Genomic DNA, 17,620 nt, shown 5'->3' on the forward strand with positions numbered 1-17,620 from the left:
ATGTCTCCCAGCCTAGAACTACTTTTTTTTTCTTCCTGTTTTAAGTTAACACTTGGTTCCATGCTTGCAAAGTACCAAAATGCTGGACAGACAGTTTCTTCAACTCCTGTCCCCCAGTCAGTGTCCCTGCTGTGAGGGAACCAGAGCTGTGGCTCCATGTGCTTGTGTTCTGAGCGGTGATACTCTCCTGCATCACTAACATCCTGAGCGGTGATACTCTCCTGCATCACTAACATCCTCTCCATCCTGGGGGCTGCTAGTGGCACAACCTCCCTGTGCTGTGATCCCAGCTTGTGGAGCGCGGCAGTGGTAGGAGATTCTTGAGCCCAGCAAGTTTAGGGTGGAAACACACCCTTTAAAAACGGAAAAGAAAGGAGTGTTGGAGACCAGCACCTGTCAGTGTGCTGTGTGTAATGGCTGCGTGCTGTTTTGTGCTGTAGTAAGAGTTGGAGCTGGTGGGGACGGAAAGACACAAGCAGATAGGCTATGGCTATTCCTCTAACGCCTGCTTCTGTAATGCTCTCTCTGTGGTTCTTCACAAGTCACCTTACTTTAGAAAGGTGTGTGTAATAGTTCTCTACATGGGGAGGCGACTGAAGCTGCTCCTGTGAGTGACTTGGAGGCTCTTGCCGTCGATGTGGACACGGAACTGTTTAGAAGCAGCTTGGTGAGTGTTTGTCACACCAGTTCACTCCAGGGTTGGCACCATTCTGATTTGTGAGTAGACCGTGTGTCAGGAAGATGGAAGAAACAGACTCTTTGACGTTTTGGTTCTTTTGCTTGGCTTCTCTCTCTGCCCTCCACTTCTCATCATGAATGACGCTCATGGATGCTGCCGCCTGAGAATCTCCTACCTGTGATCCTTTTCAGTTCCTGGCAGCACTTTGTTGAGATCAGGCTGCCCTGCACTGCACCAAGTTACCCCAGATTGTGTGGAACGTTGGCTCTCAGGCTGTGTCTGCTCTGGTGGCTCCATTTCACAAAGCAGCATTTGGCTCCATTTTAAGTGCAGACACAGAGAAAGGATGACTGCACGCCATTGCATATGCAGGCACCAGCCCCGCATGTGAAGCACAGATTGATAATAACTTAATACTGAAAATAAAAAAAATGTACCACATGTAAATAAAACAAAGGAGATTGGGACCATGTGGGCACACAGACATACTAAAAACATACCAGACCAAGAACTTTCTGAGCCTTCATTGCATTCCACACAGAACACTGCAGTGAAGACGGGAGCCCATCTAGGTCCCTTACTACTGTTAGGGCATTCCGAAATTGCCATGCACTGGTCTGTTCATGTGTCCAGACCTGGTGCTGCACCTCACTGTTATGGTCTCCAGGGTCCTATCTACCCCACCTCTGCAGCCTCAGTCACTTCTGAGCCTTGCTCTGAACTAGCTTTCCTACTGATTTGTAATAATCTAGCTACTTGCAGTGGGTTTAGATTCCTGGTATCTGTGTCCTCCTCCACCTCCTTGAACTTTGTTCCCTCTTTAACCTTTTAACCTTTTATAACCTACTCACACCCAGAGAGAGAGAGAGAGAGAGAGAGAGAGAGAGAGAGAGAGCGAGAGAGGGAGAGAGCGACAGAGACATAATTACTACTTGATGTGTGATCTGAGAGCTAATATTAGTAATTAAAATTGAAATTAATCCCTCATCAGCCAGATATCAAGGGAAATTGGGACCAATTGGCAAGTACAGTCAATATACTGATGATGTAGCCTGTGAAATTGCCATTATTCTTTAAAACAATGGTTTGGACCTTGCGGAGAGACACAAACGTGTCTGTGTTTCTGTCACAGTGTGTGCATGACATACCTCAAATCTGAAGTGCAGAGTTTTTCATTTTGTGTGCTTGTTGTGAGAAGCTTGTGGAAGGAGAGAGGACTTATCATTGCATTTATGAATTTATTCTCATTGGCCTCTTCAAATGGATAACAAGTGTCTGCCACTGTCCCTATAAATAACCCTTCACCTGTGCTCATGGCAGGAGCTCTAAGGAAACTTACCAGCTCACAGGAAAAATGAATACAGGAGAAAATCAGCCCATTTTATTCAGTTTGGAGAACCACTTTCCAATGTATAAAATTCTCGCTTACAATATTTGAAAATACTATGTTGCCATTCAGTAAGAACCAGCACGCAGCCCTGACCCCTGCTCCTGTGCTAGATGGGGTCTTGAGAACACTGGCCTGCTGGTCTGCTCTGGTCTAGCCGTTCCTACAGGGTAGTGAGCCTCCCAGCCCTTGCTTTCATCCTGGAAAGGAGTGAATTTAAAAAGCCTGGTTCTAGTCCAGTCTGTGCCGTACTGTATGGTCTTAAAATTAGGATGTTATCTATTTAAAGCTCAGTTTCCCCGGCTAGTAACCGAAGGAAATAATGGTGCCTATTTGGTGAGTTCTTATGCACATAAAGTATTTAGGACAGTGCGCAGCACACCCTGAACAATCAGTGTTGTAGTTGCCAGTGTTGTTACTATCAGTAACTTTAAGTGCCTTACAGGAAAATAATAATGAAATTACATGGGGAAACAGAAAAATTTTAAAAGGCAACATAAGATAATACAGTTTCTTCTGTGGAGCAGTGTATTAAGGGCTACCCGACGCCCTGTTTAGTACCACTAGCACATCTTTGGCCTGTGCTCTTCCATAGACCTGAGCGCTCTGTGTGCCAGCAGCATGAAGACTGCTTCTTCTGGGAGTCTCATTTTTATCTCATTAAATAAATATTCTAGCAAACAGATGAGTCTGAGTATTCTCCTCCAAGTTTGTAATTTCCACAAAGTTATTGAGGTTCATGTTATATATTTATTTCTAACTTTGTTTTGGACAAATTCTATACACAATATGAAACTGAGGAGGTGGTAGTGAACAACAATGTCAGACAGACAAAAAGCACCCACATGGAGTGACTCTCAACCTCCCTTAACTCCATCTTCAGGGGATCTACTGCACATACACACACACACACACACACACACACACAGAGAGAGAGAGAGAGAGAGAGAGAGAGAGAGAGAGAGAGAGAGAGAGAGAAATAGTGGTTCTAGTTAGAGGCCTGGATTGAAAAATTATTTATGTATATGAATATTTTGCTTGTATATAGGTGTATGTATGTTCCAGGTGTCTGCCTGGTGCCTCCAGAAGTCAGAAGAGGGTATTGGATTCCTTTGGAACTGGAGTCACAGGTGGTTGTGACCTACCGTGTGGGTGCTGGGACCTGAAATAAATCTGCAAGAGCACCAAGAACTTCTAACTGCTGAGCCATCTTTCCAGCCATCAATAACAGATTTGTTTAGAAATGTGTCTTTTAAAGCTATTCTGTCTCAGTAAATACCTTGGTTCTGGATAACTGTGTTTATAAATTACTGTGATCCATGAAATTCCTTAAGTGAAGAAAAAAATATAAAAGATCAAGATTAAGTATCTGACTTTTTATCTTTTTTTTATTATTATTTTTTGGTTTTTCAGAACAGGGATTCTCCATGTAGCCCTGTCCATCCTAGAATTCACTCTGTAGACCAGTCTGGCCTCAAACTCAGAGCTCTGCCAGGCTCTGCCAGGCTCTGCCTCCCAAGTCTTGGGATTAAAGGCATGCACCATCACTTCTCGGCAAGTATCTGATAGTTTTAGATCCCTCAGTGTATGGGTTATTGGACACTCACTCAAAGTTTGTTCATATCACAGTATCTGGAAACTATACCTACAGATAATGAAGTACACTATAAATTATTGTTTTGACCACTATCTTAGACTTCTGGTTCTGCCTAGACATTTTAAAAAATATTATTTATTTATTTTACATCCTAACCACAATTTTCCATCCTTTCTCTCCTCCCACCTCTGCTCTGCCTGCCCTTGACCTCAATCCTCTCCTCCGTTTCTGTTCAGAATGGGGCAGGCCTCCCATGGGTATCAACAAAACATGGCATATCAGGTTGAAATAAGACTAAGCCCTCACCACATCCTACCCCCTCCCCAATTTAGACTGGGCAAGGCAATTCAGTATAAGGAAGGAGTAGGTTCCCAAGAGTCAGACAAAGCATTGGAGACAGCCCCTGCTGCCATTGTCAGGACTCCCACAGGTAGATCAAGCTACATAACTGTCACATATATGTAGGGGGCCTAGGTCGGTTCCATGCAGGCTCTCTGGATGTTGGCTCAGACTCTGAGTTCCTAAAGCCAGGCTAGTTGTTTCTGTGGGTTATCTTGTGATGCCCTCAATCCCTCTGGGTTCTACAGTCCTTCCTCCCTTTCTTCAGCTGGGTTCCCAAGCTCAGACTAATGTTTGGCTGTGGCCCTCCTGTGTCTTTTTATTGCCAAATTTGTTTCATTGATATTGAGGGAAATTAATGACCAGTCATTGTTAATTCCTGTTGTGGTTGTGGTGGTGGGGAGGGTGGGGTGTGTGTTTCCCTTCTTTAGGTTTGCTGGTGTGAGATTATCTATTGCCTGTGTTCATGGGTGTAGCTAACTTCCTTGGGTTGGAGTTTTCTTTCTAGTACCTTCTGTAGGGCTGGATTTGTGGATAGATATTTATTAAATTTGACTTTGTCATGAAATATCTTGTTTTCTCCATTTATGATGATTGAAAGTTTTCCTGGGCATATTAGTCTGGGCTGTGATCTATATGTTACTTGGCCTTTTTTCCTTTTCAGTTTTTAATATTCTTTCTTTATTCTGTATTTTTAGTGTTTTGATTATTATGTGGCAAGGGGCTTTTTTTTTCTGGTCTAGTCTATTTTGTGTTCTGTAAGTTTTCTTCTTTCTTTCTTTCTTTTTTTTTTATTTTACCTCTATAGATAGGTATGCCCTTTTTAAGGTTGGGAAAATTTTCTTCTATGATTGTGTTGAATATATTTCTGGCCTGTTGAGGTAGGATTCTTCTTTTATCCCTGTTATTCTTAGGTTGGTCTTTTCATGGAGTCCCAGACCTCCTGGGTGTTTTGTGTTAGGAATTTCTTAGCTTTAACATTTTCTTTTACCAGTGAATCTATTTCCTCGATCGTGTTTTCAGTGCCTGGGATTTGCTCTTCCATTTCTTGTATTTTGTTGCTGATGCTGGCATCTTTGGTTCCTGATCGTTCATCCAGATTTCCATTCCCAGTGTTCCCTCAGTTCTTTGTTTTCTTTATGGCTTCTGTTTCCATTTTCAGGTCTTGAACAATTTTATTTTTTTCTGTCCACTGTTTGTTTTTTCTTGGTTTTCTTGACATTATTTAAGATATTTGCTTATTTCCTCCAATTTTTTGGTTGTCTTCTCCTCAATTTTTTTAGATTTTTTTCATGTCCTCTTTAAGGATCTCTATCATCATCATAAAGTTATTTTTAAGCTCATTTTCTTGTGCTCTAGCTGCGTTAGAATGTTGAGGTTTTGCTGTTGTAGGATAGTTAGGTTCTGGTAGTAACTCTTTCTGATATTGACTGTTCTTGCACTGGCATTTAGGCAATGGGGTTTGGGTTGATTATAGGTCTAGGTATTGAATCCTGTGTTTGTCTTTGTTGGATGGCTGTTTTTTCCTTGGTTTCAGTTTCCTCTCTGGTCTCTTGGCCTAAATGGCCAAGGGTTCTGGGAACTGGTGAGCCTTCAGATCCAGTAGGGTGTCTCTATTAGATTTTGGGGGCCTTAAGTCCCTAGATCCCATTTGGCCTCTAGTAAAGCCCAAGTCTTCTTGGGTCTCTAGATCCGGCCTGGCCTCCAGTAAAGCTGGAGTCATTTTCTGGGGTACCTAAGATCATCCTGGCCGCTGGTAGAGCTGCTGGGGATGTTCTTTTGAGTGGTGTGGAATGTATGCGGGCTTATGAGCTGGCCTTGGGGAGGATGATGAGGTGGGAGGGGTTGGGCTGTAGTTTGGATCTTGGGGAAGCAGTATGAAGAGTGTGGCAGCAGTTCAGCTGGTAGACACCACTTGTCAACTGGTGAGGGCTGCACCAGAGCAGTGGGAGTCCTTTGGAGTTAGGGCCAGCACTCAGTAGTGGTGCTGGTGTTGAGATGGGAGGGGGCAGGCCACAGGACAGGAGGGTCAGTCACTGGTTGTGACTGGCATGTTCTGTGTTTCAGTGGTGAAGTCTGCTGGGGTTAGGGGACAGGGTCCAGCAGTAGAGCTAGGGACCAGCTGGGAAGGTGTTGGCCTGGGGAAGGAAAGGGGACTGGGATCCAGGGAGAGGGTACAGGTCCCCTGGAAGTCAAGTCTCCCACAGTCCCGGCATGTGTGTGCTGGGCCTGCTTGACAGAAGTCTTCCTGGACTGGGGGCGGAGGGCCCAGCAGCCGGGTTAGGGACAGCTGGACTGGTGTGGGCTTGGGGAAGGGTCACCAGGGATGGAATGCAGGGAGGGATACAGTTCTACTGCCTCAGTGTTGGGAATCACCTGGGGTTGAGGGTAGCAGCAGAGGGGTTAGGGAGGAGATGGGATGGCCTTCGCCTAGGGAAGGATTATGGGGGGGTCACAGAATTTGTTCCTAGACAATTTTTGATGCACCCTTTATTATACATAAAGACTTTTTATCAGTAATTTGTTATTTGACCTAGACAGTTTCTTAGAAATAAAATGAAGGTTGTACAAAATGTATCGATTTCCAATTTCCTTGGTTTTGTTTTTTTTTTTTTTTTTTGTTTTGAGACAGGGTCTCTCTGTGTAGTTCTGGCAATCGTGGAACCCACTTTATAGACCTGGCTGCTTTTAACTTATAGAGGTCTGTCTGCCTCTGCTTTCTGAATACCGAGATTAAAAGAGTTTCACATCGTTGGTATTTTGCCAAAGAAGTTCTTGAACACATATTTCATTATGCTTTGGAATAACTTAGTCTTTTCAATCTCTCGTTCATTTATTTTTCTTTACATTAAGATTTATTTAATTAAATGAAATTTTATTGTAATTCATAATTTTACTTTAATGATTCTTAATTTTTAGGGCTTTTTCAGGGTCCTATAATTCTTTGTATAGTTTTTATAGTTCTCATTAATTTTCAAAGATTGATAGAATTGAGTATGCAAGCTCTTTAACATTTAACATAAGGTGGGAAGGTGGACACTTAAAGCATTAGAGTATCATTTTAGAGTCAGTTGGCAATACTAGCAACAGTATTCTTATATGAATATATGCCAGTACAGGAGGAAAGAAAGATCCTCTTTAAAATTGTGTTGCTAAAGACATGGTAGAACACTTTACAAAAATATCTTGAGGCTTCAGGCCAGTTACAGTGATTCCAGAAGAGATTTGGATAAAGAGAAAAATGACTGTCGGTACCTCTTACTGAGTAGAACCTAAAAATACTGTTTCTGTCAGCTTCCACCGTAAGACACTTCCATTCTTTTGGGGAATGGACATTAAAACAATGCAGTGCTCAAGTGTTCTGTGCTGAACTAAGCCAGGAGGGTGTACCAGGCCTTTTCTTCTGGGCCACCAACAAGCTTCCAAATTAGGCATAAAGACTAATTATTAGTTTTGAATGCTGGGCCTACCTTAGGTCTTTTCTTGCTAGCTCTTATAATTTAGCCTGTTTCTCTATATGTACCTTTTACCTCGGGGTTTATTACCTTTCTCCTGTATATCTCACTTTTACTGTTTCTCTATGTCCGCTGGCTGGCGTCCCTCTTGTTCTCTTCTCCTCATATTTATTTTCTCTGCCATGCTATTGTCTGTTCAGCTCTTTATTAGACCAATCAGGTGGGTTAGGCAGGCAAGGTGAAACAAATGCAACACATCTTTTCATAATTACACAAATGCAGCATGAACAAAAGTAATATATCTTTCACAGTTAAAATAATATTCCAAAACAAGTACAATGTTGGATTTGTTAAATTTATGAATTAAACTCTTGATAGTAGCTACTGTATTTTCCAAAAAGGTATGGAAATTTGCCAACTAGCATGTCCCCCCACCCCAGGCAGAACTTAGGATGGCAATAATGTTTCATTAAAGCCATTATCTGAGTGGATCAGTTTGGCACAGGTGTGATAAGGTCACAGCAGGGCACAGTGGAGGGGTGTCTGGCTCGCTTTTTTATCACCTCTGTTAAACATGCTGTAGAAGGGAGGATGCTTGTTGGTTCCTGGCTGCCTGGCTAGCTTAGACCCGAAATAATCACACAGAAACTGTATTAATTAAATCACTGCTTGGCACATTAGCTCTAGTTTCTTATTGGCTAACTCTTACATATTAATTTAATCCATTTCTATTAATCTGTGCATCACCACGAGGTCGTGGCCTACCAGCAAAGTTTCAGCACATCTATCTCCAGTGTTGCCGCCATGGCGTCTCTCTGCCTTCACCCTTCTTCCCAACATACAGCCTAGCTTTCCCTGCCTAGTTCTGTTCTTCCCTGCCATAGGCTCAAAGCAGTTCTTTATTTATTAACCAATAACAACAACACATAGACAGAAGGACATCCCACACCATTTCCCCTTTTCTGTTTAAACAAAAAGGAAGGCTTTAACTTTAACATAGTAAAATTACATATAACAAAACAGATATCAAGTAAGAATTATAGTTACAATATTTATATCTACTTTATTTTTTATCTTAACGAAGGAAAACTAGAACTTGAATTCTTCAACTCCATCAAACACTCCAGAAGGATATTATATTACCTAAATAAGCAGGAAGTGCATTGTAAGCAACTTCCAAAACTCTAGAGTTGACAGAGACATCCCACTACCTGGATAGACACCCAAAGTTTTGTACCATTGGGGCATCCATCTTCAGCTTTTAGGCCCATAGTATCCAACAGATATTTCCACAAAGCAGGAAATTTCAAAGGCAGTTCTGCCTATATTGGTAGTTTGTCAGTCACTTTCTTCTGTATCCTACAGAATGTCTTGCAGACTCTTTCATGAAGCAGGAACCCCGAAGGATCATCTCACGTTTAGGCAAGTTCAGCAGTCATTTCTCTGTGGGTACTGCATGTCTAGTCCATTAAGCAGTCCAGGCAAGAGCAATTTCTTGCCCAAATGGCTCACCAACTCCATAAGGAGCCTCTTCGATGCCCTTCTTCCTCTTGAAGTAGGTTGGTCCTACCAGGAGCAGATGTGTCTCACTGTCATTAAGAGACTTAATTTCTTAAAACATTTAAATGCCATATTCTGAAGGTCTTTGAAAAATTTGAAGAATACCTAATTAAAATACATCTCTATATATCTAGTAAACCTAACTAACATAACTATAAACTTGACTATTATAGATGATTATCTATTAACCTATATTTCTTAATTATACATCACATTTTTAAATGAGCTACACAAACACAATACCTTAATCAAGATCAGAAATACATATACATATAACAAAATTGGCCTTAAATTTCTATCAATAAACCAAAATCCATACCCATGCAAATTATTCATATCTATATCATATCCCCCTTTTATATGTAAACAAACATTTATAGACACTATTTGGGAATATGGGCATAGTTTTCTTCATACTGTTTCCTGATGATTTTTGGGCATAGTAATTTTTGGAGGTATTCACAGCGATCTCTGGGGGGAGGTGTCTTGTCCCATCAAACCACACCAGTCTGGAAGCAATTCACAGGTCCTCACTCTCTGTGGAATCAAGAGAAGAACCTCTTATCCAAAGCAACATATCCTTAGACTCAAATTTTGAGTTCAAGATACCTTTGAAATATATATGGTAGTTTAACTAAGCTGTCCCCAGAATCAGATGTCTCTCTGCAGTCAAAAAAACTCAAAGAGAGCACAATAGTATACATAATCCAGACTCTCTGTGAATTTTCCATCTTTACGTGGCTTATTTTTGTATTCCTTTTAATCTATGACTATCTGTACTCAGTCTCTTTAAAGACTTTACCCTCTCTTTTTTTTAAAGCATTAACTTTATTGTATGACTCTCTATACTCTTTTTCTTTTCTCTTCCTACGTACATTTATCCAACACTATAACTCATTTGGATTTGTCTTTATTGCATATCTGTAATTCTTTACTGTCCAGGAACACTTTTTTAAAATGATAAGCACTTCTTAAAACTTAAGCTGTGCCATTACTATGGTATATATGGTACTTAAGCTGCACCATTATTATGATAAGTATGGTACTTCCTGGTTTCCTGCCCAGTCCACCATGGTGAAGCCACTCATGCCTCTGAGAGACATGCACACAGCCCCATTCTCAGGCACACAGCCAGTCCATGTCACCATCATGTAAGCTGCGGCACTATGCTTACAAATGCCACTCAAATGCTCTGTAGCCAGACCTCCTGCCTGAAAGAGTCAGAATTTTCGCTGGCAGGATGGCCCAGAAAGCCGGCATTTCAAAACAGCATGACTATAACTTTTTTCCTGCTAAGGCTGAATCAGGAAAACCTCTCCTAAAGGAGCCATGCCACTGCTTGCTTCCAGCAACAGAGCCTATCCAAGAAAATGCCACTAGCAAACCATGCTTAACTCTGCTCTTTTGAGTCTAGAATAAATTTTTATGCTTTCTCAGGTTTTTATGTGGATATAGTTACCCACGTTGACATGCCAATTGTTGCAAGGAGCCACTTGTTCATCCTGGCTTCTCAGAACCAAAATAATCACACAAAAACTGAATTAATTAAATCACTGCTTGGCCCATTAGCTCTAGCTTCTTATTGGCTAACTCTTACATATTAATTTAACCCATTTCTATTAATCTGTGCATTACCATGAGGTCGTGGCCTACCAGCAAAGTTTCAGCATGTCTATCTCTCTCTGGCTGGTGGCTCCATGGTATCTCTCTGACTCCACCCTTCTTTCTCCCATCATACTTTCCCTGCCTAGTTCTGTTCTTCCCTGCCATAGGCTCAAAGCAGTTCTTTCTTCATTAACCAATAAAAGCAACACACAGACAGAAGGACCTTCCACATCAACATGCCAGTTCTCTTAAAGACTCCTATAGTCCACGTGGTCAATTCTGCATTAACTTCATGGACACATTTCATTTGAAGACTGCCCATGACTTTTTCTGTGATCATATCTTATCTGATCTGATCATATCTTATATGATCATATCATATCTATACATGATTTAAGTTCATTTGATCACTGTATCCTTTCCTTGGTCTCTTTTCCTGTTCTGCCAGCTCTCCTCAGAGGGTAGCCATGCTGTTGTGGTATATACAGGTGTATCTGTAGTTTTGGACAACTTCCCACCAGTAAGTTTTGTACATATTTAATTTAACTCAATCCGTTTTGGTTGCTGTGGTTTAAAATATTTTTCACATATTTTAGGTATATAGCTATATGGAGACTCCTGAAATTATCTACTTTCTTTAAGCCAATTATAAGTAACTTCTATTCCTTAGCAATTGGAAAGCAGAACATGGCTCAAAGGAAGAGGCAACCTTGATAATTTGTATTACAAGAACTGTAAAAGCATTGAGACTGTACCCCTACAGCTTCTTTGTGAGGCTGACATCACATTTAACACCCGATGGGGGTAATGACTGACTGCTTGACAGCAAAATAGTTACTGTGCAGCATAGTCTGGAGCTACTAGAAGCACAGTAGCCACCATGTAGCAGAGCAGTGGAGAGGACCGCTGTAAAGACTCAGCGCAAAGGGCATTGGCCTGTGGGGAGAGTAGGGTGCAAGCAGATCAGAGGCAGAGCAAGTGCCAGGCAGAGTGGCCAATGGCCTGGCTGTGGCTAGGGTGTGGCCCCAGAGACCAAAAGTGCACTGTGATCCCTGGGTGGAAACGAAACAGAAACTTTGTAATTTTTATGGTGTCTTAAGACTTGGTAATGAACAAGAGCCTTGTTACTAGCCGTTCAGGCACATGGCAGGGTTCTTCAGAAGGTGGAGGCTGTGGTGGTGTCAGAGGGAAGCCTTCAGCTCTGCCATGTGCTGAGAGGAAGCATAGATGGAGACCAGACACCCTGTCCTGGGAAGTCTTAGCTCTTGTTGCTTGTTTCCCATTAGAAATCCTCTGTGGTCACTGTAGTCTGTGTGTCTCCAGGCAGCTTCCCACCTTTATCTCACATGTCCTCCTCCCACATCCTTTCTGTAAAGTGAGCCGTGCATGTAGTCGGCCCTAACTGGTGTCCATGTGTTATTGAGCATGGACTATGTACAGTCTGGATAATGGATTCTAAGGGAGAAACTCTGTTAGAACTTTTGTTTGTTTGTTTGTTTTGGTTTTTTTGAGACAGGGTTTCTCTGTGTTGCTTTGGAGCCGGTCCTGGAACTCACTCTGTAGACCAGGCTGGCCTTGAACTCACAGAAATTCACCTGCTGGGATTAAAGGCATGCGCCACCACTACCCGGCTGAAACTCTGTTAGAACTTTTAAAGTCATGTTAATGTAATGTCTTTTTTTTTTTTTAAATTTCAGATTTTACCAGATGTTGCAAGGACTCTGGAATCCTTATGGTGGTAAAATGCCGGAAAGAAAATTCTGCACTGAAAGACTGTCTAACTGCTTAGTAAGTAGTTACCTCAGTGCTTGTCAGTCAGAGAATGCTGCTTAACCCATTGCCTGTTAGATGTTCTGTGTGTCCTCTGTTATTCTAAGAGAGAAAAACATGGAGGAACGAATTTCTTTGGCTTTACATTTGTCAGAATTATATGCATGACTTCCCACATGGTTTAGCAAATCCTCTTCCTACAACAGGTTTGTTTATAGAATTATTAAGGCCTGCTTTTTGTTCTTTTTGTTTCAACTCCTAGGAAAGTTGGAACAAATAATATGAAAGCTATAAAAGTAAATTTTAATTTTTGAAGCTTATCAAATTTAAAAGGTATATCATTATGTGTTTATGATGTGTATGCGCATGCGTGTCATAGCATGTGTGCAAATGTTAGAGGACAACTCGCAGGAATGGTCCTTTCCTCCTTGCACTGTGGGACCCAGGGATTGAACTCAGGCCATAGCACTACGCAGCAAGCACTCACTTGCTGAGCCGTCTCATCAGTCCTAATCAACTCTTTTTAAAGCAACATTTTGATACCATAGTGATGTGTACGTCACGGCCATTCCTAGATTCTTTGGCTATTGGTTTTGAGATAGGGTCTGAATATGTAGCTCTGGGCAGGCTGGATTTCACTGTGGCCTTGAGCTTGGCCTGAAGCCTTTGCTTTTCCCTTTTGAGGACTGGAATTATACTTAGGAGCTACCAGTTTCAGCTTAGTTCCTTAATTCTTTAAATGAGTGTATCTGGATTTCAGCGTGGTGGGTGGTGGCACACACCTTTACTCTCAGCACTCAGGAGATCTCTGTGAGTTTAAGGACAGCCTGGTCTACAGAGTGAGTTTCAGGATAGCCAGAGTTCCATTGTGAGATCCTGTCTCGAAAAGGAAAAACTGAGAGACAGAGGAGAGAGAGAGAGAGAGAGAGAGAGAGAGAGAGAGAGAGAGAGAGAGGCAAATTCTATTGAATGCAGGTGCCTTTTTTACTTTTTTAAACATATATTTATTTTATGTATGAGTGCTCTATCTGCATGTACATTTTTATGCCAGAAGAGGGCATCAGATCCGACTATGGATAGTTGTGAGCACTATGTACTTGCTGGGAATTGAACTCAGGTCCTCTGGAAGAGGAGCCAATGCTCTTAACTGCTGAGCCATCTCTTCAGCCCCCTTTTGTTTTCATCGCCATATGTGTTTATTATATACATTATTGACAAACAATATCCCAAAATATTTAGTAAGTTGTTAGTTGATGTTTAATTTTGGCAACCTGTTGTTCCCTCTGTTTTTTCAAGTGCAGCCCTTGAAACATAAATGTTAGTGTGATGTGATATTTCTTAGAGTAAATTACCAAAATGGCTGAATTATTTAAGAAAGAGAAACTGGGGGAGGGGAAGGGAAGCCCAGTCCCTGGGTTTGGAAGCTTTAGGGTAGTGGTGCCTGAGAAGTGGAAGGAGCCACAGGTACTGAGTGAGACTTGTCCCAGGTCTGTTTGGGACCTGACAGAAGTGTTGTTAATGAGGCTCTCACATGAGACTATATGGTTATGGCTAAAGTAGGGTCTGCCCTGACTGGAGTACCGAGGCCTACAGAAAACAGGAGTGTGTGGGGGAAGCCTCACAGAAAAAGCACCTGCTAAACAGACCAGTCAGTCTCAGATGACTGCCTTTTTCCTGCAAGATGAAAGTGGAGAGACCTGCCCAGAGGTGTACAGACCACAGGAGGCTGGCACACTGTCTGGGCAGGTGGAAAGTAATCAGCTCTCTTATCCTAAGTGCTTTAGTTTTGGAAGGGGCGCATACCTTTGCCTTGCTGCATCACACCCAGCAAAGTGTCTTGTTCTCTGCTTCCAAGCCACCCTGGTCCACAGGGACCCTGGGGATGGGGGAGAGACAGGTGATTCTTGAATCCTGATGTCCCGGATTCTTTTCCCACCGAAGTTCTTTGTGCTAGAACCATCTGTGTTTTACACTCCAGCTGGAGCCCTTAAGAAGCCTAAGACAGGGAAACCTTTGGCTTCCTCTTCCTCACAGCACACCCCACCTTGTGTCATAGCTCAGCAGGCTACACCACACGGGTGAAGCACATCTGATTCTTCACTACTGTGCATTGTCCTTGAGAGTGACAGCAAGGTCAGCCTGCCAAATAACAAAGGCTTCCAGTGGGTAAACAGCCCTCACCAAAACAGTTTGCAGGTTTGTGCTCTCCACATGGGGAAGAGGTCTAGGCAATCAGCCAGCATTCCCAACCTGGGAGGTTCCTGGACTCATAGGCTCATCTGCAGAGGCTGGAGAGCATCCCAATCTAGCTCGCTGGTCATTGAAAGAAACTGGCTCTTCCTGTCTGTGTACAGGAAGCTGGTAAGCAGTGTTAGAGGAAGCTACAAACGTCTGCAGTTCTGGTGACAAGCACACCACTGCTCTGTGTATTGGATACCATCTGCTCAGCACTTAGTGCCTAAGCACTGAACCCTGGTCATGAGCCAGCTGGAATTTCTTCCGTGAGCCTCAAATTTCCCTCGCCCTGGTGACTGCCAGTGCCAGTATGTGCTTCCTGTGTGACCTTATAAAAGGCACCGGGGCCCTTCCGCGGGAGGAAAGGTGTGGAGATGTGGAGTGCCAACCATCCTGCAGTAGTGGTCACCTTCGTTCGGTCTGCAGATGACGCCCCACGCATGCAGCCGCCTTTCCTAGACGTCCTCAGATGATGTGCAGCAGTGTGTGTCAAGTCCACTTCCCCTCGACCAGTCTTCACAGGCGAAGGCAGGACGCCTGCAGAGCCTTGCAGCCAGCCCAGAGTGCTCATGAGAAGGAAAAACTAAAGGTCTGCTTCCGTCATGAATGTTTTACCTTGGCCAGGAGACCGTTCTTGTTCATGTCACTCAGGAGTGTAACAGTCGCCCCATCTCCCATGGTGCCCATGCCCGTTCCAGATATGTTGGGAATATGGGAGGCATGGAGGATGCCCTTTGGACACATGATGCCTGAGCTCCATGGAGTGTCACTGCTCTCAGCTCTTGAGGAGAACCATGTCTGTTGCCATTCCATCTTGTCTAGTCATAAAAATCCTTCACACCTTTAGTCTAGAATATCTCATTTCCCCCCAAGAGTACAGTGAAAATTCCAGAGAGAATATTATGATGCATGCTTGTAATCACTGCTAGTTCAAGGCTTATCTAGGCTACATAGTAAAATTCTGGGAGTGTGTGTGTGTGTGTGTGTGTGTGTGTGTGTGTGTGTGTGATGGAAGCATTGCCCAAGAAAAATTTTAAAAACTGCATGTGGGAAGCCAGTCATGAAATCCATTTATTACAGAAATTACTAAGTGGATACTTCACTCAGGAGTAGTTTTGACTGCTACAAAACCACCCTCAGTGGTACGTAGGTAGCAACAGTGACAGAAAAATGGAGGGAAAACAGGGGGTTGGAATAGATGTTGCTTCTCCATCTGTGAAACACTGCTGATCAAAACAAAACAGCACAAAACCAAAATCTGGCCACATCTTAGTTACTGGATTTGGGGTTTAGTAAAAGTACAGTGGGGATTTCTACTTGATCATGGTAGAGAAGAATTATGAATAGGTAAATGCTTTAAACGCTAAGTATTCAAATTTGAAAATTGTTAAATTATACATATATCTTCTAGTCTGGTTCCCTTGAGGAGCAGAAGTGATAGAGTGATTCTGTAGAAGAGGGGTCTGCTAGAGTGACTTACAGGCTGCTAGTCCATCAGTGGCTGTCTGTGACAGCAAGGCCAAGCATCAGTAGTTGTTCAGCCCCCGAGCTGGCTGTCCATGCTGGTCTCTGGCTGTGTTGGATCCTGAAGAGCTATGTCCACTGCCAGTGAAGGGCAGCCTCCCCAGCAGGATAGATGGACTTAGCAGGGACAGTGAGGGAAAGCAAGCGAAAAGCAAAAGCTTCCTTCTACCACGTCTGTTTATATAGGCTGCCACCAGAAGGTGTAACCCAGACTTAGGACATCTTCTGACCTCAAGTGATCCCATCGAGAACCCCCCTCCACACACACAGGCAGGCATGCCCAGCTGCTTGGGTTTTAGTTGATTTTAGATGTAGTCAAGTTGACAACCAAAATTAGCCATCACAAGCTCTCCCTTTGTCAACTTGACACATAATCACATCTCCTTATATTTTCAGTTTCCGAATCAAAACAAAACCCAGGTCCTAATGACAATATCACTATCCCATGTACAACAGTGAGTCTTTCTCCTCTCCCTTCCCACATGGACCTACAGCCTTTACAAAGGTTCACGGGGGAAAGGAAATAATCAGACTTTTCAGGGTCTGGTGGATATAGGTTCTGAATTGACAGTGATTCTGGGAGACCCCAAGAAGCATTGTGGACTTATGGAGGACAGGTGATTAATGGAGTTTGGCTAATACCCAACTCACAGTAGGTACAGTTAGTGATTTTCCAGCTCTAGGATGTATAACTGGGACAGATAAACTTAGAAGTTGGCAGAATTCTCACAGCGGTTCCATAACTGTGGAGTGAGAGCTGCTGTGGTTGGAAAGGCCGAGTGGAAACTGTTTAGAGTTGCCTCTACCAGGGGACAGCACCACATCCCTAGAAGAGCCACCAGCAAAGACTTGAAAGGTGCAGGGCGGTGGTTCCCACCACATCACCCTTTAACTGCCCTGTAGTGAAGACCGCTGGGTAGTGGAGAATGAGAGGTGACTGAAAAAATTTAATCAAGTAATGTCTTAGTTACTTTTCTGTTGTGATGAAGAGACACCATGACCATGGCAACTTATACAAGAAAACATTTAATTGGGGGGCTTGCTTATAGTTTTAGAGGTGAGCTCATGGTCATTATGCCTGGGAGCATAGCACAGGCAGGCAGGCATGCTGTTGGATAGTAGCTGAGAGCTTACGCCTTATCTGAAAGTTGGAAGCAGAGAGACACACAGCACCTGCCATGGCTTTTGAGGCCTCCAGATCTGAGTGAGGCACCTCTTCCAAGGCCACACCCAGCCCTTCCCAAGACAGTTCTACCAATCTGGGATCTAGCGTTCAAACACAGGAGTTTAGGGGGCATTTTCATTCAGTCCACCGCAAGTACTGACTCTTATTGCCGCTGCTGTACCAGGTGTGGTGTCCTTACTTGAGCAGATTGTACCACTTGGTACATGGTATGCAGCTGTTGATTTAGCAATACCTTCTTCTCAATATCTGTTCATAAGGGCCAGCAGAAGCAATTTGGCAAAGA

General features: G+C 43.1%; 1 protein-coding gene across 5 annotated transcripts in view; it reads left to right on the plus strand.

Annotated features, from left to right (window-relative positions):
- The window catches only part of Cmc1 (C-X9-C motif containing 1), a 75,201-nt gene that overhangs the window by 51,939 nt on the left and 5,642 nt on the right, over positions 1-17,620 (plus strand). For 4 of the 5 annotated variants that reach the window (XM_085689014.2, XM_048423380.3, XM_085689016.2 and 1 more), the window contains one exon: positions 12,320-12,410. In XM_085689014.2, the coding sequence (XP_085545140.1) occupies positions 12,320-12,410 (91 nt within the window). Of the gene's footprint in view, positions 1-12,319; positions 12,412-17,620 lie in introns of those variants that run through there. The other variant, XM_087905184.1, reaches the window with a different exon arrangement.

This window comes from Myodes glareolus, chromosome 4, assembly GCF_982192425.1.
Source record: "Myodes glareolus chromosome 4, mMyoGla1.1, whole genome shotgun sequence".
Lineage (NCBI taxonomy): Eukaryota > Metazoa > Chordata > Mammalia > Rodentia > Cricetidae > Myodes > Myodes glareolus.